This window comes from Gambusia affinis, linkage group LG09, assembly GCF_019740435.1.
Source record: "Gambusia affinis linkage group LG09, SWU_Gaff_1.0, whole genome shotgun sequence".
Taxonomy (NCBI): domain Eukaryota; kingdom Metazoa; phylum Chordata; class Actinopteri; order Cyprinodontiformes; family Poeciliidae; genus Gambusia; species Gambusia affinis.
In genome coordinates this window covers 6,652,699-6,680,548 of record NC_057876.1, presented here as the reverse complement: position 1 = coordinate 6,680,548, position 27,850 = coordinate 6,652,699, and the positions used below count along the sequence as shown (strand labels likewise).

The 27,850-nt window shown below is 40.1% G+C and overlaps 1 protein-coding gene across 2 annotated transcripts; it reads right to left on the bottom strand.

Moving 5' to 3' along the window:
* Positions 1-208: 208 nt before the first annotated feature.
* On the bottom strand, positions 209-3,194 carry LOC122837289. 2 transcript variants are annotated; one of them, XM_044127541.1, is made up of 6 exons: positions 1,558-3,194; positions 1,348-1,487; positions 1,209-1,261; positions 859-1,137; positions 333-780; positions 209-262 (listed from the first exon to the last, which is right to left on the bottom strand). In XM_044127541.1, exons 2-5 carry the CDS (start codon positions 1,371-1,373, stop codon positions 344-346), a joined length of 795 nt encoding a protein of 264 aa, XP_043983476.1. In that variant the 5' UTR covers positions 1,374-1,487; positions 1,558-3,194; the 3' UTR covers positions 209-262; positions 333-343. The 2 variants fall into 2 exon arrangements, with proteins under 2 accessions (XP_043983476.1, XP_043983475.1); XM_044127540.1 differs by having other exon boundaries at positions 1,562-3,194.
* Between the last annotated feature and the right edge of the window lie 24,656 nt (positions 3,195-27,850).

Genomic DNA, 27,850 nt, shown 5'->3' with positions numbered 1-27,850 from the left:
TAGACAACCAAAAAAAAAAAAAAAAAAAAAATCAAAGTCATTGAATGAGGGTCTAGGAATTAATTTGTGATTAACGTAATTTTGTATTGACACATTATGTAAATTAAAATTTTTTTCCAGATGAGTAATTTTAACTTGTCTGCATTTTCCTGTGTACCTCTGGGAAAATGGAAGTTTCCTCTCAAGAACCACACGAATGACTTTGTACTTTAGATTTGAAGACTTTATTGAATAATTCAAGTCGTCTGCCTGGACCAGTCATCTGAAAACAAACAAGGGTTAAGCCAAACTGTGTTTTCCATCTGAAATTGGGACTTTGAATCCATCCTTACCAGTTTCAGAGTCACGTCCTCATCTGGTTAGACCTTCTGCTGGCCAGTTCCAGGGTTCTGGGCCATTTGTGGAGCATCAGACCCATGTTCTTTCTGCTAGTGCCTGGTCTGTAGTAGTCTTTGCCCTTCTCATGGTTTCTGCTGACAGTAGTGTAGGTGCCAGGAGGGTACAGACCATACAAGAGTCTGTAGTCAAAGTAAGGGTAGGGAAAAGGGCATGGATGGGCATAGGGAGAAGAGTAGCCCCACAAGCCACCCACACCAAGACTTTGGCCAGGCCCCATATGACCAGCTGGATAACCAAACGCGTCCAGCTGCTGCTGGTAGTTCCCGGGTTCAGCTTCCTTCACGACATTGGAGGTTTCTCCAGGTTGAAGGGCACTGGACCCCTGGGGTTCTGCACTGGTTGCTTCCTCAAAGGCTTGAGGAGCAACTGTCCACTTTGCTTCTGGATGTAGTGGAAATATGAAACGAATTACATTCAATTCATCCACAGATTGGTTAAACCAAGTTTGAGACTCATTACCTGGGAGGGAAGGCTGACCAGCTGCAGCCCGTGAAGAGCCAGCAGCAGAACCTGGTATGTAGGAAGCACCACTATAGTATCCAGCTGGAACAGGACCTGTAGCGTATCCAGCGGCAGGCATAGCTCTCACACCGGCAAACACAGGCTGCACAGACTGGGGCCAACTGGGCTGTCGCATAAAGACACCTGCAGGATCACTGGAGCCAGAACCTGCTCTGTGAGAATCAACATTCCCCCCTGCACTGGTGCCACCGCTACTCTGGTGTTGGGATTGCAAACCTGGGTGCCCAAAAGACATTTTACAATTAGATTGACTCACTTTGTGCAAAGGAAAAATCTATATTAAATACCTTTCACAGACAATCCACAAACATCCAAAATCAGCCAGGCAAAGAGGGACGCCCTGAAGAGACAAGAAAACGTCACCAAGCCACATTTAAAAAAACAAAAGCCAACATGAAGCTGGAGAAACATAAGCACACGTCATACCCCAGCAGGACCTGAGAAGTCATCATGGTGAAGAGCAGCAGTGAAACTGTGACAGCATGAGGGTTTAAAACTGTCGGCAGGAGCCAGCCCTGACCAATCAGAGTGTAATGAGCTAACGACACACAGCTGGTGAAGAATCACTGCAAGAAAAGAAGATGAAACATTAGAGTTTATCTTTGGTAAGATGTGTAAGTTTTGTGTGAAGTTTACAGACTGCAGTGCTGCTCTCTTGTTTCTTGGTCCGCTGTGACTTCCTGGACGTGTTTGATGACTTTCCACTTCCATGTTGGAATTGTGCTGCACATTCTCTCAGGTAGCCTTCACTTAAACCAGCTTTCGCAAAAAAACAAACAAAAAAAGGAAATAAAATAAAAAATGTCGGACAGACCATACCGGCTTAATATGATGTTGTGTAATGAAAACTTAAAAATATTCAAACATTTTGACCAACTTGCTTCTCCTCCAACCTTGCACATGTAAATACAGATGTTCTCTGAAGGCAACATGTGTTGTGGGCATTTTTCTTCCAAATTTTGATACCATTAACTTTTGGTGCATATAGTGATATCACATTCAAAAGTTATTTTTTGGCAAGCTGGAAAGCACAGCTATATTTGCTACATTTGCAGCACTTGGCCATATTTCAAGGTGACATAAAGGTCAGTGTCAACATTTTCTTCCTGTCATTTAAAACTGAAACATAAAGAATAATCACCGTATTAATTTATTTAATTGTACAGCTTCAAAATTACACATTTCATCATTCGAATCTTCACAGTTTTGTTGTTGAAGTAAACAGGATTAGTTTTGAACAGAAGACTTCCTTGTCACTCTTAAAATCCAAAATAAAGAATAGAAAACCAGTTAAATTCTGGAGAAACAGATAGAAGAATCTAAAAAATTAAAGAGTTGCAGTAACGCTTTTAGAAAGTCTTGATGGGGAGAGATTACGTATAAAGTCAGATGAAACACATGAAAGTTGCTATAAATGTACAGTTTATGGATTGAAAAGACACACAGAGCGCTCCCTGTTCTCCAGCTGGCTGGAGAGTGACCGTGGCCGACTCAAAATGGAGACGCTAGCATTTGGGCCGAGTGGGTGGACGGCGGTACCTCAGTGCACCGATGAAGAGGAGCCTATGTAGCTTCCACATGGGTGCAGCGCGGTCATACGGCGCTCTGAACCCTCTTCCTCCCACACTTTGCAGAAGCGGAGGCCTCTGAGAGAGCAGCTTGGGAAGTCAGATGGTCTCCCTGAGCCTGTGATTAATATACTGGAGCTGCTCTCTACCACCTCCACACCACACTGTCCTCATCACCAATTAGCATGCTAATGAACCTGCATATGTGTGACCATGTGCATAGAAATGTGTGTGTGGGTGTGTGTTGTTTCACCTGAGGGCTATATCCAACTGTGCAGCATAAACAGAAATAGGCTGCCATTCAAAAAAGAAAAAAAATAATAGCAGGCTGTTGCTTGGGTAGAGTTTGCTACTGGTATTATGACACAGGGACTATGAATGTTTTCTCTTGGCATAATCACCACAATGTGGACATGAGTCGCCACATATTGGGTGAAACGTGTGTTTGCTAAAAACAAGCGCCGATGTGAAGATGCTGAGGACAAATGAAGTGAATTAATTTTAAAAGCGTTCTTAAAGCTACAAGATAAAACCTTAACAATTAAATAGAAATTTATCGAAATTTTAAAAACTTTAAATTTTTGGCACATATTTTCACAACACGAGTCTTTACGACCACAGCCCTGTTTAGTTTGTCTAGAAAGCTCGATTTATTTGTGGCTGAGTAACTGAATTCTGATGCGGAACCGCCTACTAACCAAGGTTTCTGTTCGGCTGGGAGCGGATGGGCGAGAGAAACCGTCCCAAAAGCGGGGCATTGTGGGTAAATACAGTCAAAACAAACAGGTGTGTAGCGCTAGCGGGAGAAATGGCTCATGGTCTTTTGCCAAAGACATAAAAAAAGAAATCCTCACAGCCGCTAAAAATTCTCACGCTCCTCCATTTATGTTTATGTTTTGTGAAGAAGGAAGTTGCGCTCATGTCTTCTTCTGAGGCTTTTGTGTCGTTTCCTTCACTTGTTCTTGGTGCAGCGCCACCACCGGCAAGGAGCGGGAAAACAGGTATTTTCGAATGGTTTGGATCGTGTTCTTCTGAAGTTTTTGTGTCGTTTCCTTAAGTCAGTGGTTCCCAAAGTGTGAGGCGCGCCCCCTAGTGGAGGAGGGAGGCAGTGCCATTGCAGCCCCACTGCGCGATGAAACCCCCCCAAAAAACTCTCAGGGAGCTGTTCATGTTTTAACCCCATTTTGCACAGGGGCTTTTAAAAAAATGTATTGATGATAGCAAAGTTGGATATTGTTACAAATAATAATAACAATAAAAAAAGAAATATGTTTGAAATAACACTGGCAGCAAAGAATACTCTTCTACAGTATAGAATAAAATAAAAACAGTTACTTTAAAGTGTTTCACTGTAAAGATGGTTTGTAGTTTGTTTTGTTGCAACCTGAAGTGTGAAATAAACTTCAGTGGAGTTTGGAAACAAAATATATGTTTAGGTTTATGTCTGGTTGAAAGACGTGTGTGCCCAGTTGATTGGTTTTTTTTTCTTTTTTGGGGGGATTTCAATGTAATCCATAGGGGGGCGCAGAAGAAAATCTCTGGGAGGCACACTGCCTTAAGTAGTTATTTGGTGGCGCCTCAACCGGTTCACGTGTTCAGAAGTTTGATTGATAGGTGCTACATGTACCTTCGTGTAGTATGTAATTGAGCTGTAACTAGCTAGGAACTTTTAGCCAAAGAAATGTTTGGTGTTTTTTTATTTATTCATTTGTGTTATCATCAGTCTAGCATTTCAAATGCATAGTAAAAGGCTCAAAAATAAATATTGTGGCTATGATGAACGCAGGTCAGCTTCTGACTGAAACATGCTGCTTGAGTCACTATCACCATGATGAGTAAATCACTTTCTAACAGCCTGGATGAATCCACTCAGCACATCACTTTTCTATATTTTAAACACTCAGAAAATGTTGTTGTTGTTGTTTTTTTTAACATGCTCAAAGTGAGTGAAACCAAACTCTTCTTACCTCAAAACAACCAAACCGAGGTTGATTTGATTCAGTTCCTATTACATGACAAAAGCTCAAATCTCAAGAGGAACAATTAGAGCAAGCATTTTGAGATACAATACACTCAACAAACACAATTAATTAAACAAGCACACCTTTATATATATATATATTTCCTCAGGATCTTAATTATTAGTAAAAACAACGAACTTCGCTTGCAATCTCACAAAGCCCCTGAATTCACTAATCAGGACCAAAATAAAAGAAAGAGCAGATGAAAGAGACCCGCTTTGCTTTGATACGAACATACAAGACGCTGACCGCGGGATTATGCGCCGCTGATAAGGTAATTAACAGACTATGATAGTGTAATTAAGCAACCTCAGAGAAGAAAGGCTGCTGGAGTGGCGTGAGGATGCTGCTGCTCATCCAAAGCCCATGGCGCCGCTTTAAAGGCACACCGTTTGGTCCGGCGCCTCTGCGCGCGGGAAGCGACGCGGGCCCGTGAAGAATTAGCTGACAAACGCCAAATAACTTCATTGTGATGGAAATAAAAGCACCTTTTGGTGTCTTTTTTTCTTTTTTTTTTTTCGATTGTAAAAAGGCAAAGATCATATCGCAGAAACACAACGTGGATTGTTAGAAAGTCTCTCTCTCTCTCTGTCCATATGTCAGCGTACGGCCTCAACAGATTTCACCCTATGAATGGCGCCAGCTTGAATTCACTTAGGTGTTTACCTTGCGTCGCTTTATTGAGGATGCATCTTCGTAGGGCTGGCCTCGCCGAGTGCACTTCCTCCAATCCTCCCCTCGCCTCACTTCCTCCCCCCTTCTGTGAGCACTGAACCAGCACAAATTCTGTTTTATTCTATTTATTTGTTTATTTACTCTTATCTCTTTTCCATTTCAGAGGCTTGCTATCAGAGACCTGCAAACCTCAGAAGCCGAGTGGCACGGGGAGTTTTTTTTCTTCTGTGTGCGCGTACGTCTGTGCGCTGCAGGATGAAATTAAAATACAAATAGAAAAGGAAACAGAGGAATCATCACTTTTTGTTATCGTCCGCCGCACTCGTTTTTTTTTTTTTGCACTTCCCTCTGTTCACAAACTCCCCCGGGGCGCCGAAACAGAAAACGCTCAAAATGAACTCACTCCGCGACTCACAGGATATCTTTTAAGTAAGATTATAAACAGTTGGGGGGGTCGGAGGGATTTGCTGCTGCAAAAGCCAGTGGTAACGGTCAGGACAGTTACAGAACGGTGTGACATTATTCAGCTGATTCAGAGCTGGAGAAACGTCAAGGCGGAGTCATTTGTCTCACAGAAAAGCGACTTGTCATGAAACCGTTTGAAGATTGCGTGAAACTACACATAAACCCTCTGTCCAGCCTTCCTGTAGTAGAAACGGTGTGACATGCAGGGCTTGATTAAACCATCGGCACCCCCTTTTTCACATTTTCTCTCAATAAAATTACAAACTTTAGCGTACTGCTGTAGGCTTTTGGTTAGCTTGGCTTGCAGTTGTGCGGATCGTTGAAAAAGTTTTCCTTATTCTGTCTTCCGTACTCTTTGGTCTTTCTGCTGAGTTTTGCTCATTAATGTTTTCGACCTGAATGGTGCACATACCTGAGTGACGTTGTCCCCCCCACCTTCTTCAAATCAGACCAAAATAGTGTCAAACGTTTGTGCTGCAAAAAATTCAGTTTGTGCCGCTGCCATTTCAAAGATATTAACATTTTTTTCCAGAGGTCATGAAAGGTCAACTAACCCCCGCGCCACATTCTTCAAATCAGACCAATACGATGTCGATCAACTCAACTACGCTGGTACAGCAAAAAAAGATTTGTTTTGTGCTGCTTTGGCTTTGAAGATATTGATGAAAGTTTAAAGGTCAAAAGGTTAACCAGCTGCCTCCCCCCGCACTTTTACAAAATCAAAATGACCTTTAAACTTTCATTAATATCTTCAAAGCCAAAGCAGCACAAACAAATCTTTTTTGCTGCACATACCAGCACAAACGTTTGACACCGTTGTTGTCTGATCTGAAGGTGGTGGTGGGTGTGGGGGTGGGGGGGGGCTTCACTCAGCTGCTCCACCGCTGTGGGTGAGCATGAACTCAGGAGGCCGACTGGAGAAAACATGAAACACAAATAGAACATGAGGATCTGAGTAACAACAACCAAACCAAACTAAACCTGAAAACCTGAAAACCAAATCCACAATATGAGATCAAATAAAACGGAGCAACTCAAGAATATGTTGATGTGATTCTCCATCTGTTTTTGATGAACTGCTACTTCTCTCTGTGCTCTCCTGGGAAGTGAAGTGAATTGAATTGAATTGAATTGAATTGAATTGAATTGAATTGAATTGAATTGAATTGAATTGAATTGAATTGAATTGAATTGAATTGAATGTCTTACAGGGAAACATTGGAGCTAAAGAGAACAGGGTCTGTAAGAGCAAAAAAAAATTATCAAAATAAAACTGTACTCAAAACCGAACGCCCTTCAACTCAGGACAGGTTATTTATGCAGAGCTTAAACTACAGGTTAGTAAACCCAACTTACTTATTCAGTCACTCAGGGCAATTCGGTCGACTGGATTGTATTGTTTTTACTGGATCTTTAAAAAACAAAAACAAAAACCAACATATTACTTGTATATTTGGAAACTTCTATAAATAAATTCTGCTGGCTTTATGTATGTATCATGTGGAAATAAAAGTAGTTTTACTGATATTCAGATTGTTTATAGCCCAGTTTTTATATGGTGAATTTTAAAATAAATATAATTCTTTTTTTACCCAAACATAGTGGTACAATAACCCTTGTGATGGGTTATAAGTTTCAGCCCAATTTTGGGTCATTTTAGCTTTAAGCAGTGGTCAATTTAACCCAACCTTTGGTTAGTTGCCGTAATATATTGGGTCAAACCATCAACCCAACCCAGTTGAGTTAACTTGACCCTGCGTTGGGTCGGTCCAAATTTGACCCAGCACTGGGTTAGACATTGGGTTATTTTTAACCCCGCATTTTTTGGTGAGCAGGTATGAGATTTAAAGGGGCCAAATACATGCACACCACACTTTTCAGAGTTTCCTTGTTTAGAAAAAGACCAGCTTGTTGGTCTTTTTCTAAAAAATATTCCAGCAGAACATGTTGAAGGTTGCGCTTGTATGAAGGTAATAAATACATTTGGGAGGTTTTGTAAAAAAAAAAAAATTCTGTGAACACAGATGTGTTTATTTTTGTGAATGAACTCATATGGAAAAGAATTCAAACTGTGCAGTAATAAACCATCAATCACTGCCTGATTAACTTGACCGTCCTCACCGGTCGTCCCCCGGTGTGTGTGTGTGTGTGTGTGTGTGTGTGTGTGTGCAGGAGTCCGGTCCACTCAGGAGGAGAGCGCGAGCGATCTCACCCAGAATCTGAGGCGCCGCTTTTGATCCTGCCCAAGCCAAACAGGGAGAGAGACGCTCGCCCCTCACAGAGAGGATTAAATATCCCTGAGTCGGGACATCGCAGCTCTCTCTCACCGCACTCCTTGCCCTCCTTCCATCCCTCCTTCCTCCTCTCCCTTCCTCCAGCTCTGGTTATCACTGAGTCTCCAGAGAGGCTGGAGGGGAAAGGGAGAACTCCAGAGGATGAGAAGAGGAGAAAAGAAAGTAAAAATGAGGCTTTGGGGGGTTTTGAAGCGAGGAGGACTTGGACTGTCTTACCCACGCAAAGTCACTGTTTGGACGCATCACGGTTCTGTCTTCTTTCTGTGTGTGTGAGTTCAGAGAGGTATTGTCGAGGTCACAGAGGAATGACTGGGATCTGGCTTGAAGCAGGATTTACTTAAGAGTTAGTAGGTTGTCAGAGTGGAGAGGATTTGTTTAAGAGAGGAGGGATGTGGAAAGAGGCAGATGAAAGAGTGCAGGATGTCCGAGTTGTTGTGCTAACCCCCAAACTCTCAGAGGTGCCCCCTTTTTTCACTTCCGACTCACACAAAACTCTGGGAAACGCTTTTATTAAAAAAAAAAATAAATCCTCTGTGATCACACGATAGTTTCGTTTGATCTGCGAGAAAAAGACGTTTCTTTCTCTCTTTTTTTTAACACTGTAAGACTGTTATTGTTTTTTTGTTTTTTTCCCTCCACCCTTTCATTTGTCACCGTTTAGGTGTCTGGGTTAGAATATTCTGGCAAGACGCCACAAACAGTGAGTCAGCGATGAAAGATCTCCTTTCAGTAAGCCTTTTCAGAACGCCGCCGAGAGAACTGGAGCTCTTTAGCGAGGAACCAGCTGTTTTGCTTCATGAGGCAGGTGCAGGTTGAAGTCTGGAAGTGACGCAGAAAAGAACAAAAACACAAGAGGAAAAACACTACAGGGAGAAACTAAACAGGTCCCGATGAAAATGAGACATCATGTCTCTACCTGTGCGAATGAAAGTGAAGTACAAATTATTTCAGATGAAGAATATCTCTACGAGTCTACGGAAGAGGATTAGGACCAAAACAGCAAACAAACAAAAAAGGAATTCTGACTTTAATCTCACAATTCTGTCGTTTTCTGTCTTGTACAGAAATCACATAAATCCATCTTGTTGCTACAGAAAGTTAAAGTCAAAAAGGTTTTTTGTTTTTTTCCCCGGTGGCACCAATAATCTTCCATAAGTGGAAGTAAAAAAAAAAAAGTCTCTAATTTACGGTAAAAAACTGGACTTTTACAGAATTTGACCATATAAATACAAATTCTACCATATTTTTATATATTTAAATTCTGGCAACCACAATTCCTGGTATTTTACCGTAAATTTTACTGATTTTTTTTTAGTCTGGCAGCCATTTTGACAAATTCTGTTTATATATATATATATATACAGAATTTGTCAAAATTAAATATATATATATATATATATATATATATATATATATATATATATATATATATATATATATATATATATATATATATATAAGAATAATTTAAGTTTAACACACACAAAAAAAAGAATAGAAGAGATCTCATTAAGTTTAAATACTTTTTTCACAGCTTTGCAAAACTGATTTCTTGGTACAAAAAGAAAAGATCTTTGTTGTAACTTTTTATTTCCTACCTTCTTGAATGCCAATGTTGCTGTTTTAAAGTGAAAAGAAATCCTTTTGTCAAGTAAAATCTTTTTTTGAACTAAACTCACCTCTTTTTTACATTATTCCTAAACAAGAACGATTGTTATACACTATTTTTGCCACAGACAACAAATCCTGACCTCACTTGACGCATCTCTTAAGTCCAATGAAGTTTATTCACAAGTTTTATGAGGATGTATGTCAATTTTTGTTAGCACAGTTTGTAGTTACATTACAGTCACATAGCAAGTTTTTTTTTTTTTTTTTTGCTAATTTCCTGAACAACTGTAAAACAAGTTGTCAAAGGAATTGCAATTAAAAATTTACAAAATAAAGGGTCAATGTTTTCAGAATCCAACTCCAACGTTTCCTTCAGGTTAGCGGTTTGGACAAGATGAAGAGACCGTCCCCTGGTTTCCAAACTGTCCGTCTTTCTGGCTGAATGTCGTTCGCTGTCAGCTGGAGATCCTCCCAGTTCATCGTCTTCGCTTCTCCTCGTTACAAGCTTGTTATTGTTAACTCATCAGCAGGGTCAAACTCTGGAAACGCACATTACAACACAGTCCAAGGATCACGTTACACAATTTGAATAAATACAAGGCAATTTGTCATTGTCACGTCAGAGCCGGCCCGTTTCTCTGTCTGCTTCGGCCCGCTCTCTCATCCTCCTCCTCCTCCTCCTCTTCCTCTTCCTCCTGTGTCCCGGCCCAGCAGCAGGAAGCGGTAATGGTGATTGTATTAACCTCTCGTAGAAAACGCTGACCTTTGCTGCTGTTCAGCAGAAGGTAACAGTGAAGCAACACTAACCCGGACATCATGCGTGTTTGCGCTCAGCCGAGGTTGATCGCTTTTGGGGGATTTTATTTCTAATGAAAGCAACAACATCGACGGATAACACGCTATTTTTAATTACTGATAATACTGTTACATATGTGTGTAACAGCCACCCATTTAAAGTAAATCCGATTATGTCAAAAGTTGTAGGGGAGCACTTTTGTTCTTCACCCCAAATTTGTTGTGGCGTCCCTCAAGGGTCCGTTTTGGTTCCTGCTTTTCTTTCAACGCCACCATTCGTTAAAGTATTCAGGGAATACTATTTCTCCTGATGACATGTAATGAAATGAATTTCTCAATCCCACTGCAGCTTCTCCTTTAATTGTCTACATCATGTCAAAGACTGGTTAATGTAGATGTATATATATATATATATATATATATATATATATATATATATATATATATATATATATATATATATATATATATATATATATATATATAAAACTGAACTGATCATATTTAGAAATCCCACTTCTTTGTGTAAGAAAGCAGACATCCTGCGCCCTCTTGCTTTTCGTTGTTCTAATCTTGGAGAGGTTTCGTTTAATTGGAGCAACAAGTGAACGCAGCTGTCACTTTTCATCAGCCACGTCAAAGTGGTTAAAGCAACATATGATTACTAATCTTTCAAAAAGACCCTCAGATAACTTATTCATGCCTTCATCACGTTTCAACGTTTTTTTGGAAGACGTGATGAAATCTCTCTGGCTGGAGCAATTTCTATTTTTATATTGATTTCTCATCCATCCGTTGTCTATACACCCTTTGTCCCTAATGGGGTCGGGAGGGTTGCTGGTTCCAATCCCCAGCTACGTTCCGGGTGAGAGGCGGGGTTCACCCTGGACAGGTCGCCAGTCTGTCGCAGGGCAACACAGAGACATACAGGACACACAACCATTCACACACACACTCACACCTAGGGAGAATTTAGAAACCAATTAACCTGACAGTCATGTTTTTGGACTGTGGGAGGAAGCCAGAGAACCCAGAGAGAACCCACCATGCACAGGGAGAACATGCAACTCCATGCAGAAAGACCCCGGGCCGGGAATCGAACCCAGGACCTTCTTGCTGCAAGGAAACAGCTCTACCAACTGCTCCACTGTGCAGCCCTCAAAATAAAATAAAATAATTGCTAAATTCGACCGAAACACAAAATAGTTAGCAGAAACAACAGCAAGAAAACTAAAAGTAGAAACCAATGCTTCAGTGAATGTGCGAATGTTAGCTAGCTAGCTAGCTAGCACTAACTTTTGCTAACTGTTTAGCAGCTAAACAGCTAATTGCTATCCTTAGTGAACAGACTAATAACAACCTCCAGACGTCGTCATCATTACGCAGCATCATTTCTCCATGTTATTAATACTTATTTCACGTTGTGGAATATTTTCAAATGGCGGACTATGAAGAACATGAGGCTCGTTTATTTTCAAAGCAAACTGGATCACAGTTTCAGACCTAGTTTTTCATGTCCCAACATTGTTTAATTGTTTGCATGGATGTGCCGTAACTTTCTTCAGCTGAATAGAAAAGAAAGTGAATTAATCGAGGAAGAGCCAGCACACAGGTTCAGCTTTTTCAGCTGTAGTGAAATGTTTTTCTTGTTTTTCTTTTGTCATGTAAAACACATTGAATTGCTCTGCTGCTGAAATATTCTTTACAAGCAAACGTGCCTTGCCTTGTTTATTTCTTCATTATCTATGATCTAAATAAGCCACAAACTAATCAGTTCTATATTATTTCATATTTTATTCACTTAATTTTTTCCCCGGATTTTTCTATTAGTCACTGAAAGCAGAAATGAACGCCCATTCAGAGGAATTTGTTGAATTAAGTAAGCTTATCTTTATCATGGAGTGCAACATGAAATCAAATCAATCTCGTTTTGAACACTGACCCAAAAAATATGGAGCTGAAGGCATCTAATCAACTGCAGAAGACAAAATTAATGCAGTCTATTAGTGTGAAACGTTGCAGTTTTTTTAAAATCATGTCGCCATTTAGTCCATTGGCTCCACTTATAAATGATCTTCTCTATTGTAATAATAGCTAAGAATCGTTTTGCACAGACTCTTAACACAGCTGATGAGTTAAGAAAACTAAAATATCTCCTGGTTTTCTTCCTGCTGCCCTCAGGACTATTGACACAGACACATGGATGGATCAAGGAAGCCGACTCGTAAGGAGACACGGCCAACATGGAGGACAAACCCAACGCGCCGCCATGATGCTACAGCGTGAGTCAGTGATCAGGTCCGAAGACGTTAGAAGAGAAAGGAAGCAGCTGCTCACAGCGGCGTCAGGGAGAGCGATCGCCACGTACGTTTGGTACGGAGATGTGAGGAGAGAAGGCTTTCTTTTTCTTAAAGGAGAGTGGAAGACATTTGTTAAGTTTTCTAAATGAGTCCTCAAGCTGCACGTTTTAATTAATCTGTAGTCAGTTACTTTGAAAAAGTAACTTTAATCGGACTACTGATTACTCCTTGAAAAAGTAACTTAGTTAGATTACTGACTTGACTTGGAAAGTAACTAAGTTACATTAAAAGTAACTTTTTAGTTACTTTCAGCAGTTGCTAACAACAACGCTCTGCCTCCTGTGAAAATCACATTGAGCTTTGTCAATACTTAATTGTAAGTTATTTTATAATGGTAACATCAACAATGTGTCTCCACTGATAAATGGTTGAATTGAAGAGGAGATTGTAAATAAAACAACGTGAGTAATTTGTGTGGTTCACTGTTGTCTGGAAAACTCTAAGAAGGATTTTAATGACGGACAAATTCTTGGATTTATTATGAGTCTCTCTTTATTTCCAAGCCCAAATGAGTAACTTCACGTTCAAAAACGAGCCCAAAAAGGCGCAACCCGCCACTCATTAAATTTTCAAGCGACTTTAAAAAAAATGAAGCCCAAAGCCGCTTATAATAATCGGACTTGGCGACAGAAACTCAAAATAGTTCCAGTTTTTCCACCAACAAAATGCGCATCTCCCTCCATTGTTTACATTTCTGTTGCATAGAGTGGTAACAGAAGAAAACTATAAATAAATGGCTACACTTAACTTTACTGGATGGCTCGCTCGCTGTTACTGTCTCTTACTCTGCGCCCCCTAGAGGCCTTTGTTGGAATTGTTGGTTTTTGGAAGGCTGCGACAAAACTTATGCATCCCATTTAAAGAGTGTATGTTGAAAGAAACACAATGTTCAGTACAGGTAAGGATGCAAGTTATTAATTAATGAGTTAATCTAAAGTTGATTAGATTAAAACAGAATATTATGGCTATGTTCAAAGTGCAAGAATAAATACACTGAAAAAAATACCTCTTTGGACAGCGTAAAAAAAAATCATAGAAAGGTTTTCCACCTGATTACTTTGCTTTATTTCAGCACCATGTAATTCTGTTACTCCTATTTAAAGCAAATGTGTTAGGTTAACTTAATTTATTAAGGTTATTCTAATTTAAATAAAATGAGTTGGCTCAACTTATTTTATTATGTTATTACAATTTAAAGCAAATGTGTTGGCTCAATTTAATTTATTAAGGTTGATTGGATCCAATGTAATTTAAAAGAGCCAGCCCAAATAATATGCAACACTTTGGACCAAATAATTTACTTGACCAAGATTAACGACAATTTAATCTGCCGACTTTCACATGTGATCACATGTGGTTCACACAAATTTTATATGTGAATGATGTGAATCACATGTGAAAGCACATGAATACCTGTGATTTTGGAAAGTTTCGTGGTAAAATCACGTGTGATTCACATGTGATTCACATCATTCACATGTAAAATTTATGTGAACCACATGTGATTTTCATGGGATTTTTTTGTAAGGGAAATGTCTTTGAGAACATTTTTTTACAGTTCTTAAATTTTTACAGTTCTTAAATGTATCAGTTCATTTAAAAACTGCACTGTTACAGTGCAGTTTTTAAATGAACTGATACAGAACAGTGCAGATATTTGTTTTCTCTGCAGGGCATCTGTTTTTTTTGTAATTTTAAAATTACCAAAACTTAAAGAACAAATCAAAAGCTGTACACTTTTTTTTTAAATGAACTACCTTTCTATTATTCTGAGTGTAAAAAACTGATGCCCTGCAGAGAAAACAAATATTTATAGTTTAATGTGTAACTAAAACCTCTTTGAAGTTTTCCCAGGTGTAAAACAGTGATGTGGTATAATCTCTCGTGATCCCCTGATCTCGCTAGATCCTCTTCAGAGGGAAATGAATCTGACTAAATTGAATCACATTCAATCAGACGAGTGAGATCACGCGAGACAATCGATTTTGTCTCAACTTGAATACATTATATGAAATTTAATCATATTATCTCAACATGATTAAATTTCATAAACGTGAAGTTTTTGAATTTCTTGTTTATCCAACATGATTGTCTCACGTTTTTGTTTGAAACATGAAATTATTTAGTTAAAGTACATGATATTCTTTTGTTAATGTGATAACCCCCTAAGTTCATTTTTACAGTGTAAAAGCGGACGTTATTAGTAAATACAAGAGGCGTATAGGAACTGTCTGTCCATCCATCCATCCATCCATCCATCCATCCATCCATCTTCTTTTGCTTCAGATCGCATAAGTTAATAAGTTAATATTCTTTCTATCTCTAACAGTTAATGAGCGAAAAACCAAGTTAAATTTAAAAGACACCAATTAGCCGAATCACTTTTTTCCCGAAGGTAGGAAAAACCGGAGCACCCGGAGAAAACCTATGTATTGAGTTTAATGAGTGTTTCGTAGAAAAAACCACAACGTCCAGGACAGGGAGGAACGCAAGTTATTAATTAATGAGTTAATCTAAAGTTGATTAGATTAACACAGAAAATTATGGCTATGGCCAAACAGCAAGAATAAATAAAAGTTTAAACGTTATTAGTTAATACAAGAGGCGTATACAAACTGTCTGTCTGTCCACCCACCCATCCATCCATCCATCCATCCATCCATCCATCCACCCATCCATCCATCCATCCATCCATCTATCCATCATCCATTTCAGATCACAGGGGTAGCAGCCTAAGTAAGGAGGTCCAGATTCCCTCTCCACAGCCTCTTGGTCCAGGAGTTCCCAGATCAGCTGAGAAACCTCCATAGTGTCCTGGGTCTTCCCCTTGGCCTTCTCCCGGTGGGATGTGCCTGAAACATCTCACCAGGGAGGCGACCAGGAGGCATCCTGACCAGATGGCACTGATCCTCATCCCGGCCGCTTCACACTCGGCTGCGAATCGCTCCAGTGAAAGCTGTAGATCACGACCTGATGAAGGCAGCAGGACCACATCTTCTGCAAAAAGCAGAGATGCGATCCTAAGGCCACCAGATCGGATCCCCTCAACGCCTTGGCTGTGCCTACAAATTCTGTCAATAAAAGTATTGAATAGAATTAGTGACAAACAGCCTTGGCGGAGTCCAGCTCTCACTGGAAACGAGCCCGAGTTGCTGCCGGCAATGAGGACCAGACTCTGGAAGTACAGGGAGCATCTGTAGCCCAGGATCAGATCACCAAGGTCCCCACCTTCTGCTAGGGAATCCTGTCTCCTCTTCGGCTGTGCCCTGCTGGGCTCCATGGGTTAAAGCCCAGCCCCAAGGTGTATACGCCTCTCATACGCGATGTTACAAACGGACCTCATGATATTCTGTTGAGGGAACTTTAACGTTCTCCTCTCCCGCCAGGTTGACCGCTATTTTTTTCTCCCTTTAGATTTTCCACCCCTTCCTGCCTCCCGCTATAAATGGAGGTCTTCCAGGCTTTCCTTGGCTAGGGGGCTGTGGCTTAAACTGTGATGTTAAATTATCTTTAAAATCTGGCAATAACTTGCCTTCACCCAAACTCAAAGTTCTTTGATTAAAAGATATCTTTGGTTTGGGTGGCTGGAGGTTTGATGCAATTGGTGGTAAATATATAATATTTCTATTTTCAGTTGGTGCCTTGATATTTTTTTCCACATCCGGTCTCACCACAGCAATGTCTTCCTGTTTATTGTTTCTAGATTTCCTCAAATCTTCTTGTTTAATTCTCTCGGTGATCACTTCTCTTTTGATCTTTGATAATTGCTCAGTTAGTTGTTTTATTTCATGTTGATCTTTACGCCTGTTCTCCATATGTACGGTTATTTCGGCATTTAAAGCTACATTTTCTCTTTTTAACTGTCTCCAATCTGCAGCAGTAGGTTCAAAACCTTTTTTTCCAGTCTCAGCCTCTCTCTTTACATGGGCGAATGAGGGTCGTTTCTTTGCCTGTTCCTCCAAGAGTTCATTGAGTTGCCGTTCTTTTTTTGTGAGAGATTCCTGTAACATCCGGCTTCGCTGTTTTTCTTTAGCGAAGGCGTCAAAATCAAGCCTGGCTTCGAATGCGATCCTTGTTTTCTCTATGGCTTCCTCCCTTGGAGTTTTTGCCAGTTTCTTAGTTAGATTTTTATTTTCATTTTCTGCCTCCATTAATTTCTTTTCTAGTTCTCTCACAGTGCTCTCCAGAAGTTTGGATTTCTCTTTCTCTTTCTGAATTTCAATGTTTTTCAATCCGATGTCATTGACCTTCTTGGACAATTCGATCTCCAGTTTCTTCATTTCATGTTCTTTCTTTTCAGTCTTTATTCTATACGTCGCGAATTCTGATGTCACTTGTCTTTTTTCTTCTATCGTCTTTTCGATCTGTAGTTTTGATTCCCTCTCCAGGGTTTTAAAAGAGTTTTGCAGATCTTTTACTTTAGTTTGGTACGACTTCACTTCAGCTAACAGCTGATTTCTATGGGAACTCCAAGTCGCAATCTCTAATTTTAACTTAGGTATTTTTTCATTACTTAGGTATCTGTTTTGCCTGTGAGAAATCTTTAGATCTTTAGTTAATGAATCAACTTTTTCATCTAAAAGCTCAATTTGTTCTTGGGCTTTTTCCAGATCCTGCTCCAGTATGTCCTGCTTTATCAGGATGGCCGATTTCTCCTTCAACCGTTGTAGAAAATCTACAAGCAAAGTAACTAATTCCTCTCTAGACATCAGTCTAATTTGAGAAAGTGTCAGCGAATTTGTATCAAACAACGACATTTTGATTATCCAACTATCACAAAAGCTACGAAAAAATCTAACGCTAAATCCAATATGCAAAACTACCGTCCGTGCTGCTCCTGCTTGCGATCTGCCAGTTTGATTCAGATGCAGGATATTCAAGGCTTCTGTCTCTTATGACATCATAACACTATGACATCATCAGATTCCATCAGTGGAAAAAATCTAATGTATGCAATGTTGCTAGGCAACAGCAAAGCCAGCCTCCTGGGAGGCTTACATATATATATATATATATATATATATATATATATATATATATATATATATATATATATATATATATATATATATATATATATATATATAGCTGTGGCCTTGCAGCAACCCAGGACCTTGCAGCAAGAAGGTCCTGGGTTCGATTCCCGGCCCGGGGTCTTTCTGCATGGAGTTTGCATGTTCTCCCTGTGCATGGTGGGTTCTCTCTGGGTTCTCCGGCTTCCTCCCACAGTCCAAAAACATGACTGTCAGGTTAATTGGTCTCTCTAAATTCTCCCTAGGTGTGAGTGTGTGTGTGAATGGTTGTGTGTCCTGTATGTTTTCTGTGTTGCCCTGCGACAGACTGGTGACCTGTCCAGGGTGAACCCGCCTCTCACCCGGAACGTTAGCTGGGGATTGGAACCAGCAACCCTCCCGACCCCATTAGGGACAAAGGGTGTATAGACAATGGATGGATGGATGGATGGATGGATGTATCTAAAACTTTATTGTAGAAACAGCTAAATCTTACAAGCACATATACGTCTCAAGCCCAGTTCACTAAAACTGGGCTTAAGTTTGCTCTACCAGGAAGATAGAGCACATAACACCAGTTTTAAAGTCTCTCCACTCCTGTAGCCCAAAGAATAGAGTTTAAAATACTGTTGTTACTTTATAAATCACTGAATGGTTTATCACCACAATACATTAAAGATTTGCTGCTGTTGTATCAACCTTCCAGAACTCTCAGGTCTTCTGGTTCTGGTTCTGCTCTGCATCGCCAGAACCAGAACCAAACGAGGAGAAGCAGCATTTAGCATCTATGCACCACAAATCTGGAATGCATCACATTTTGTGTAAAAACGGCAAAAGATGTGAAAAATCCAAGGGCATGAATATTATTTTAAGTCACTGTGTAATGAGGGGCTGATTTTAGATCTTATAAACTGTCTTTAGTTGCAGACACGACTCCGGTGGCCGTCCAGGCAGAAGTGACCCTACAGACAAACTTCTTTGCTGCCAGAGACTTCTTGATTCACTTCCTGCCGCTCATCAAACCAGGCGGTACGAACACACAGCTGCATCTGAAGAAGTGAGACACAAGGCTCCTCCTTCACAGGAACTCATTAAAGGTTCAGCTCAGGTTCAAATGAGCCAATTTATCTTTAGCTCAGCAGCTAAGGACTTTACTTCCTCGTAGGAGTTTTCTGGCCGATCAGCAATCATTAAAAATCCTGACCTGCAGACTTTCTGCAAATTCTGATTTTGGCCGATACCAATTTATTTATTTATTTAGTCAGTAAAGTCGTTAAATATGGCGACTGATTTTCAGACATTTGCGGATGACGTGTAAATATCAGCCAACCACGTTAAATTAAGGAAATCAGAACTGATTTATCGGTGCACCTCTACTTACTGCCTCCCTACTGAGCATTTTAACTGTAGTTAATGGAGAAAACGAATCTATTTTGATCTGTTGTAGTATTTTGGAAACGATACAGAACTTGTTGGTAACCTGTAAGCAGTGATGTCAGTAACGCGTTAATTTGTAACGCGTTACTGACGTCGGACCACTTTTTTCAGTAACGAGTAATCTAACGCGTTGCTATTTCAAATCCAGTAGTCAGACTACAGTTACTTATCAAAATCACCGTGCGTTACTATCTTCTTTTGTTATTTAATCGTATTTCCTCTACTCGTCTTGTCGAGGGACCGACGTCTCTATGCAACAGAAATGTAAACAATGGAGGGAGATGCGCATTTTGTTGGTGGAAAAACTGGAACTATTTTGAGTTTCTGTCGACAAGTCCGATTATTATAAGCGGCTTTGGGCTTCATTTTTTTAAAGTCGCTTGCAGATTTAATGAGTGGCGGGTTGCGCCTTTTTGGGCTCGTTTTTGAACGTGAAGTTACTCATTTAGGTTTGGAAATAAGCAGAGACTCAATAAATCCCAGAATTTGTCCGTCATTAAGGTAGTTTTACTCAGTCTCTCCCTGCATCATTTCCCGGATGATCCGTCCCGCTGTGTCTTTGTTGATGTCAAGTTAATATATTACCTCTGAATGACGTCGAGCTTCACGTTGCGCTCCAGAAAACTGCAAACATCGAGACCAATATGAACAGCGCAATAAACGTGAAAACAGCCACGAATAAACGTGTCCGGAGTTGGCAATAGTTATAATGGCAAGTTAACGCCACTATAATTATTAATATTAAGATAAGTGTCACAAATCTGTGCAGCCATCTGAGCTGTGGAGCTGCAGGAGGAGCTCTGGGCGCTGAGCTTTGAGACCAAACGCAGGGCCGTAACGCAGAACCTGAAGGTGGGGTGGGGCGGGGGGGGGGGCGGCTTTACAATCCTTCTTAGAGTTTTCCAGACAACAGTGGACCACACAAATTACTCACGTTTTTTATTTTTTTGTACTGTTTTTTCTACAATCTCCTCTTCAGTTCAACCTTATCAGTGGAGACACATTGTTGATCTAATCATTATAAAATAGCTTACAATTAAGTTTTGGCAAAGCTCAATGTGATTTTCACAGGAGGCGGAGCGTTGTTGTTAGCAGCTGCTGAAAGTAACTAAAAAGTTACTTTTAGTGTAACTTAGTTACTTTCCAAATCAAGTAGTCAGTAATATAACTAAGTTACTTTTTCAAGGAGTAATCAGTAGTCCGATTAAAGTTACTTTTTTAAAGTAACTATGCCAACACTGCCTGTAAGTCATCTCTGCATTCGTTTTTAGGACAGGTGGTGAACGTCTCAAGTTTTGTTGGTCGCCATACCCTAAACAAGTGCAGCCTGGAGCTCCAGCAGCGTTTCCGTAGCAACGACATCACAGAGAACGAGCTGGCGGTACTGATGCGGCGATTCGTTGACGCGGCCAAAACGGTGGAACACAAGCAAGATGGCTGGCCGGAAACGGCCTAATGAGTGTCGAAAACTGGACTGACGGCTGTGAAATGGCTTTCATCATTTGTTACAGATTTCATATTTAAATGTTACAGATCATGAAATAAATTTTAATTTCCAACTAATATGACCTGAGCGGTTACATGGAACCAGTTTTAAGATAGTTTTGCTTCTTAAAGGAGAACTGCGAGCTGACATTTTTATGTACTTCATTTGTAGCAGCACCATTATTAAAATATTTAACATAAATGGCACTGTTCTGAATATTTGTATTGCTATGTAGAACAAAGTTGTTTAAATTCTACATTTTTACTTGCACAATGCAGATCAACTGCTATGGGCTTCTTTGGGTTCAGATAATTCAAGAATTATTTAAAATGTTTAAAGATGCTAATTTAAAATTGAGGTTAAATCCTCAAAACACCAAAGTTAATTAGCAACAACATGAGCTCCTTGTCAAGACCAGGTGACCATGATTGAGTTTAGGATCTACTTCCGTCAAGCTGGACCTCAGTCCATTGGGAACGCTGTTCCAAAAAGCTTCTCCCTGTTTTCACATTGTGATGGAAAAGACAACTTAGGCTGAGTTCCCACCACAGGTAAATCAGATCCAAAGCCGACCTTTTAATCGCTGTCTGAACAGCCAAATTGCGAATCTTTTCACCCTCCCAGAAAAAGTGATTTGTGTCACTTCCATATGTGGTCCAAAATCTGATACACAGTGGCGCAAAAGGTGGCTATGCAGTGCATGCAACGCATAGGGGCGCTGCACCTCATCGCAAAACGATGAGGCGGATTTTTTTCTAGTCAGCATTTTTAACAGCTGTTTGTGTATGAAATGATCAATAACAGAAGAACAGCACTGATTAGGCGCCCTTCCCCTCCGATACAGGTAGCTTGGGCAGCGGCCCTTCGAGAAGACGCTGAGACGCGTTTTTTTTTTTCTTTTAAATTTGTAGTAATGCCTCGACAACAGGGAGCTAAAGATGAAGCGCAGAAAACAGAAAACGGAAGAGGGGGAGGGATAAAGATGTTGGAGAGACGAAGAAAAGCTTTTCAAAGTGGTTGAAAGACAGAAGGTAAGTAATGTCAGTGTATCATCAAGAGAGTTGTAAATATTCAGGTTAGCTTAAGCTAGGCTAAAATGACAGGTGGTTGTTGTTGTCCAATACGGGACGCGATTTATTCCGTATTGCTATAAATGTCTGACAGACACACCGATCACACACATCTCAACAATAAGTGTAATAATAATGACCAAAACAAAACACGCGAAATATTAGGGTCAGCTAAATTATTATTGTGGGACCTAAATCCACGAACTGACGTTGTTGTCATGGTTACCTAGCGGACACTACGCAGCCGCAGTGAGCTGCTATCAACCAGTGTCTTTTTAAAATGTCCACCCGATAAAACACCGTCCTTAAAGTAAAATCTCTGGCAAAAATACAGATGGTAGTGGGAAAACACAGGCTAAACAATCACAGTGAAGTTTAATAGGGGCATTAAAATAAACGTGTCGCGATATTCAGTGGCACCAGTAGGTTTGATATCAGACAGAATGGATCAGGAGAGGAAACGCAGAACCTAAAGAACCTAAAGAACCAGACATCAGTCTCTTCATCCCTCAGTCATTTCCTGAGACCAAAAAATAATATAGATGGCAATTTAAAGAACAAATCATACAAATAGATTAATAGTAAATAAATAAATAAATATTGTGAAGAGAACATCAATAACATTTGTTAGGATTGTGTAGGAAAAATGTTGATATCTTTTATAAATAGTGTTTTGTGGTCAATATTATTTCACCATTTTATTAATGTGGGTTGCCAGTTTGGATCAGGCTTCCTATCAAGCTATAAGAATGATAGAAAACATGCTAACAAAAAGCCTCAGACCTGCAGCTCATAGGAGGTTCTAGACACATGCTAACAGGCTAACAGGCTCTTTGGCTCACTTCTACAAGTTTATGTCCTGGGAGGGTGGGGGGGCGCCGGTGAGATGTTCGCATCCACCTAAAAAAATATGCAGTTGCGCTCCTGCATAGAGATGTCGGTCACTCGACAAGACGCGCAGAGGAAATATGATTAAATAACAAAAGAAGATAGTAACACACAGTAACGCAAAAATGATTTTGATAAGTAACTGTAGTCTGACAACTGGATTTGAAATAGCAACGCGTTGGATTACTCGTTACTGAAAAACGTGGTCCGATGTCAGTAACGCGTTACAAATTAACACGTTACTGACATCACTGTCTGTAGTCGTGTAATTGCTCTCTTAAAGAAATCCTCACTTCAGTAAGGTGAGAGGTAAAACCATGGGCTTCAGCCTGTGACCTCTAGGAAGTGCAAGGTGGGAATTATTTCACAAGCAAGTGTACACTTTTCAGTTCTTATTTGTTTTACCGTATACATACGAAAGAGAACAAAAGTCACATTTTGTTCAAAGTGACCAGAAATGAACTTAAATTTAAATAAAAAAATGTGTAACATCCATTGGTCCGATTGGAGATTTCTATTGATTGATTAAAAGATTTTTATAATTGCACTTGGGCCTTTTACTTTATTCATAGTCGACGTTAAAGATTTGTTATTTGATGCAGTACCTACGAACAGAAAAATTACTCCTGGTCATGATTTCATCTGAAACCACAACCTGCCACACACACTTCATCCACCAAACAGGAATCTGAGCTATGACCAGTGAAAACAGGGTGTGAAATAAAGTCTTAGGAAAATAACATACAGTTCGTTTAAATTAAACATGTTTTTGAATGTTTATCCGAAAGGTTTAGCAGAATACTTTGCTGTCCAGATAACTAAACTGACTGGTGACAGATACAGATACAAAATGGTTTGTTGAAGAGAAAATGGAAGAAGGTTGAGCCAAAAATGACCAAGCATGGACACGGAGTCGAGGTATGAACTGCTGAAAGGGGCTGTGCTGGATAAACACGGTAAAATCTGTATTTATAGAAAATTCTGGTAACTACAGCTGCTGGTATTTTACCATAAATTTGAAATTTGTTTATTGTTGTGTTTTTCTTTCACAGTGCACGGTTAAAGTGCGTTGGCCACCTGTTGACCACTGAGATGATCTGCAGAGTTCAACTTCTTTAACTCTAGTAGAAAATACAAGTCTAAATGAAGGCAAGACATTTTAGTTCAGCGATTTAGGTGTAAATCCATTAGAAATTCTTCAGAAATTCCACGTATCATGCAAAGTATTTTTCCTTCTCGTTCGACTGGATATTTTCCCGTATTCTCTCCATCCGTCTCCTCTGAGTGAATCCTTATCAGTGCTTCAGGGACTGACTGACATTCACACGGGCGCTAATGACACCACAGGATGTTTCCCTCTCTACTCTCCCCTCTCGCCTCGCTCTGCCTATCTGTTTCTGTTTCTCATTTGTGCTACTTTCCCCCCCCTTGTTCTCGCTTCCTGGGCAATTAGACAGAAGGAGAAGTCCCTGTTGGTTCGTGGTGGTAATCAAACATCTTTTTCTTGTCCATTTAACATTGGGATTAATTTCCGACAAGGTTAATTAAAGAGGCCCATCAGATAGAACTGATTACCGCAAAGGTTACTGTAGCACCGCTGGCTGACAGACACGATGGAGAACCTGAACCTCTCAAAATCTGTAACAAGAACACCACACACATTTTTATGGTCCATTGTCTGAGCTTTCTACAATGGTCACAGGACTCTGGGTTAGCAAGGTTAGCACATATTCATACTGTCGTAGTTTTAAGGTTAGAACCTCTCAAAACAGTGACGTGCGGTGAGGTTCATAACTGGTGAGGCACTGACGTCATCAGAATCAGATTTGCAAATAGATGCATAGATTGACAGCAGTTTACAGGTTATGTTTCACTTCTGCATCCTTACACATACAAACTGTAGCTCACAAAACACACATATTATCTCCTGCTTCGATTGAAAGTTCACTTGAGAAAACTTTTTTAGTGTTGTAATGTAGTCATCCATGTCGAAAGTCGGGATAAGCGAGAGGAAAAAAATCACTATCTCTATTATAATCTATCGCTGCACTTGACTTGCTTCCCTAATCGCTTAGCCTACTCGGCAGTTGAGGAGTGAACAAGGCGAACGTCTGGGATCTTGAGCGCCTGCCAGAGGCAAGAGAACTGCCTGCCTCACCTCGAACCTGTTCTCTGCCGTTTATAATCGCTCATTACACGTTACACAAACACAGTTGGTGACAAAAAGCACTGTACATTATATACATAAGCTAAATTATTGGAAATAAGTTCACATATTAAATTTGTTTAAACCATTTTATTGACGCCAGACAGCAACATGCTCTCTCCGCTTAGCAGCCAGCGCAGAGCCAGGGGTTGCGGTGAGGCAGAGCTCGCTGCTGCCTCACCGGCATCGCTTCCAAGCATTTGAATGGGAAAATAAGAAAATTCAGCGATTTTGAACAAATAAAAATCGAAATTGGTGAAGCTACATGAAAAATAAATATTTTTTAGTACAAACCACCGGATGAATATAACAATTTAAATTACTTTATGATTATATATTTTCTTTCTTTCCATGATGGCTGGTGAGGCACTGCCTCACCTGCCTCCCCTGACCGCACGTCACTGTCTCAAAACCATGCTAACACAGGTTAGCAAGATTAGAGACATACTCTATATGCCAGTTTTTGGATGTGTTATACATTCAGTAATGTTCAAAATTTTGTAAAACTTTCAATATTCCTCCCCCCTTCTACTTAGCTTAGCATAGCTAGCTAAGGAAACAATGTTTTTTTTTTCTCCCCTCCAGGGGGTCTTTTGTGGGCTCTAGTGTCCCTTATATAACAGTAGACTGGCAGGAAGGGAGAAGGAGAGGGGAAAGACATTTCCATGTCGCTGGGTCCGAATCGAACCTGCAGATGGGAGTTGAGGACTCACGCCGTCACCAAACTAATTAATACTCCTTAGAGAATCTGCTAATTAGCTTGAGTTGTTAGGTGTTTAACCTAACAGCTGCATAAACTTTTCAATAGTTTTACTTCCTCTGTTACTTGTCTCCTTCAGGCAAATATTTGTTTGGCTCAATACTCAGCCTTCACAGCTCATGCTGCCAGCTGCCAATCAAGTGGCCCAGAATGAAATAATCGCACAGTCCCTTCTATTGTGTCTCTCTTCCTGTCGTTCAGCAGGAATAAGGGAGAGTGTGTGTGTCTGTGTGTGTGTGTTTGTATACGAGTCAGTAAAGCAGAAATAACGACGGATGAGTCTAAGTTAAAGGAATATGTTCTGTCAGTTCGCTCCAAACGGTCTGTGTGTCGATTTTACCCAATAATTGTATTGTTTTTATTAATACTAATACTATTATCAAAGGAACTGAATTAATTTGAATATATTTGGGAGCTTCATCAGTGTTTTTGTCTGCAGTATGTTTTTAATTGTCTTTTGCTCTCCTTCAGGCAAATATTTGTTTCCTCAGAAGTGAGCGTGGGCAAACCTTCCTCACAGCTCCATATGCTGCCAGCTGCCAATCAAGTGGCCCAGAACCCTGAAACTAATCGCACAGCCCCCTCCCTCTCCTCTTCCTGTCGTTCAGCAGGAATAAGGGAGAGTGTGTGTGTCTGTGTGTGTGTGTTTGTATACGAGTCAGTAAAGCAGAAATAACGACGAATGAGTCAAAGTTAAAGGAATATGTTCTGTCAGTTCGCTCCAAACGGTCTGTGTGTCGATTTTACCCAATAATTGTATTGTTTTTATTAATACTAATACTATTATCAAAGGAACTGAATTAATTTGAATATATTTGGGAGCTTCATCAGTGTTTTTGTCTGCAGTATGTTTTTAATTGTCTTTTACGCAGTCGGTCAATGTTTTATAGCAACATTTATAAGACAAATAAAGACATATTGCTGTTTCTGGCTGTTTCTCTAAATAATAATCTCCTTATCAGCTTGTTTTCAGATGACGGCTTGAACAAAGCTCTTTGTCCAAAACCTGTTTTTTAACCTTATTCTGCTTTAAACCTCTCCACTTCTTCCTCCCTGACCAGACAGCAGTGTTTCTTGATGCTGCTTGTTCGTTTAATGTTATTTAACAAATGTTGGCGGTCTTTCATAGTTGGGTTACTTATAAACACAACCAGCTGATTTTCAAAGGGTGGCCAGGCCAGGATGGTAAAAATTTAATAACTAAGAAGAAACAACAACAAATATCTGAAAATAAACTGTCATATTTTATATTAACACATTTTTCTTATTTTATTTGGGATTTTATAAAGTTATTTATTGAGTCTTACGACTCTGTCTTGATTGAAGAAATTGACTAGCCCTTTTATGAGCTAAACAAGATTCTCTGGGAGAAGCATTGTGGTTGTAGAAAGGGCCGTGGTCTCCTCCGTCCCCCCACTTGGGGTTGCCCCTGCTGTTCTGGATTGTTTTTCATCAGAATTAAAATGGATCTTTTCTTCCAGATTTTTCCTTCATAAGTACCAGTATAAACTAACTTGTGCTGGAGCATTGGCTAAAAGTCTCAATAAAAAATATCAATAAAACACACTGAGGTTTGTCATAATTTTTAATTTGACCGCTGGTGTTTAGATTACTGCTTCAGTTGTTGGAACATGTCACTTCTTTTTATCTCCTCTATTTTCAGTAGCATGTGTTGCTGTATGTGAAGAATAAAACAACAAAAAATCTTCTCCAAAGACAGATGATATGACACGATGTCCTTCTCTAATGAGTTCGCTGTTTTATCAGTCGTTGCCGTGTTGTAAAGGCTGCAGCCACTTACGCACACACACACACACACACACACACACACACACATGTTTGCGCTGCTATCTTTCTGGGGCTTTTCCAATGACTTCCATTCATTTATACAGCCTAAACCTAACCCTAACCATTACATATCTAACCCTAACCAAAACTCAATTCACACATTAGTCCTAAATCTGACCCCTGACCCAAAACAGCGTTTACCCTTGTGGGGCCCAGGCTTTGGTCCCCACAAGGAGCAGTGGGTCCCCACAAAGTAGTATGTGTCAGGACAATGGTCCCCACAAGGTATTAGAAGCAAACGCGCGCGCACACACACACGAACACGCACACACATGGTCCTCAGTGTCTCCCTCCTGCTATCAGCATCATGAGCGTGTAAGTGATCCTGTCTTTGTGAGGTTAATTGAAGGCAGGAGCGCTGACTGTCTCAGACATAATCTGTCTGCATGAACTGTGTGTGTTTGCCAGAGAGTGTGTGTTTGTGTGTGAAAGG

What these genes read in the sequence shown, in the direction of transcription:
- LOC122837289 (XM_044127541.1), bottom strand. Translation starts at nt 1,373, where the DNA reads ATGATGACTTCTCAGGTCCTGCTGGG. An exon ending in ACTTCTCAGGTCCTGCTGGG is followed by an intron (nt 1,262 to 1,347) that starts GTATGACGTGTG and finishes TTGTCTCTTCAG; the next exon opens with GGCGTCCCTCTTTGCCTGGC. An exon ending in TGGTCAGCCTTCCCTCCCAG is followed by an intron (nt 781 to 858) that starts GTAATGAGTCTC and finishes CACTACATCCAG; the next exon opens with AAGCAAAGTGGACAGTTGCT.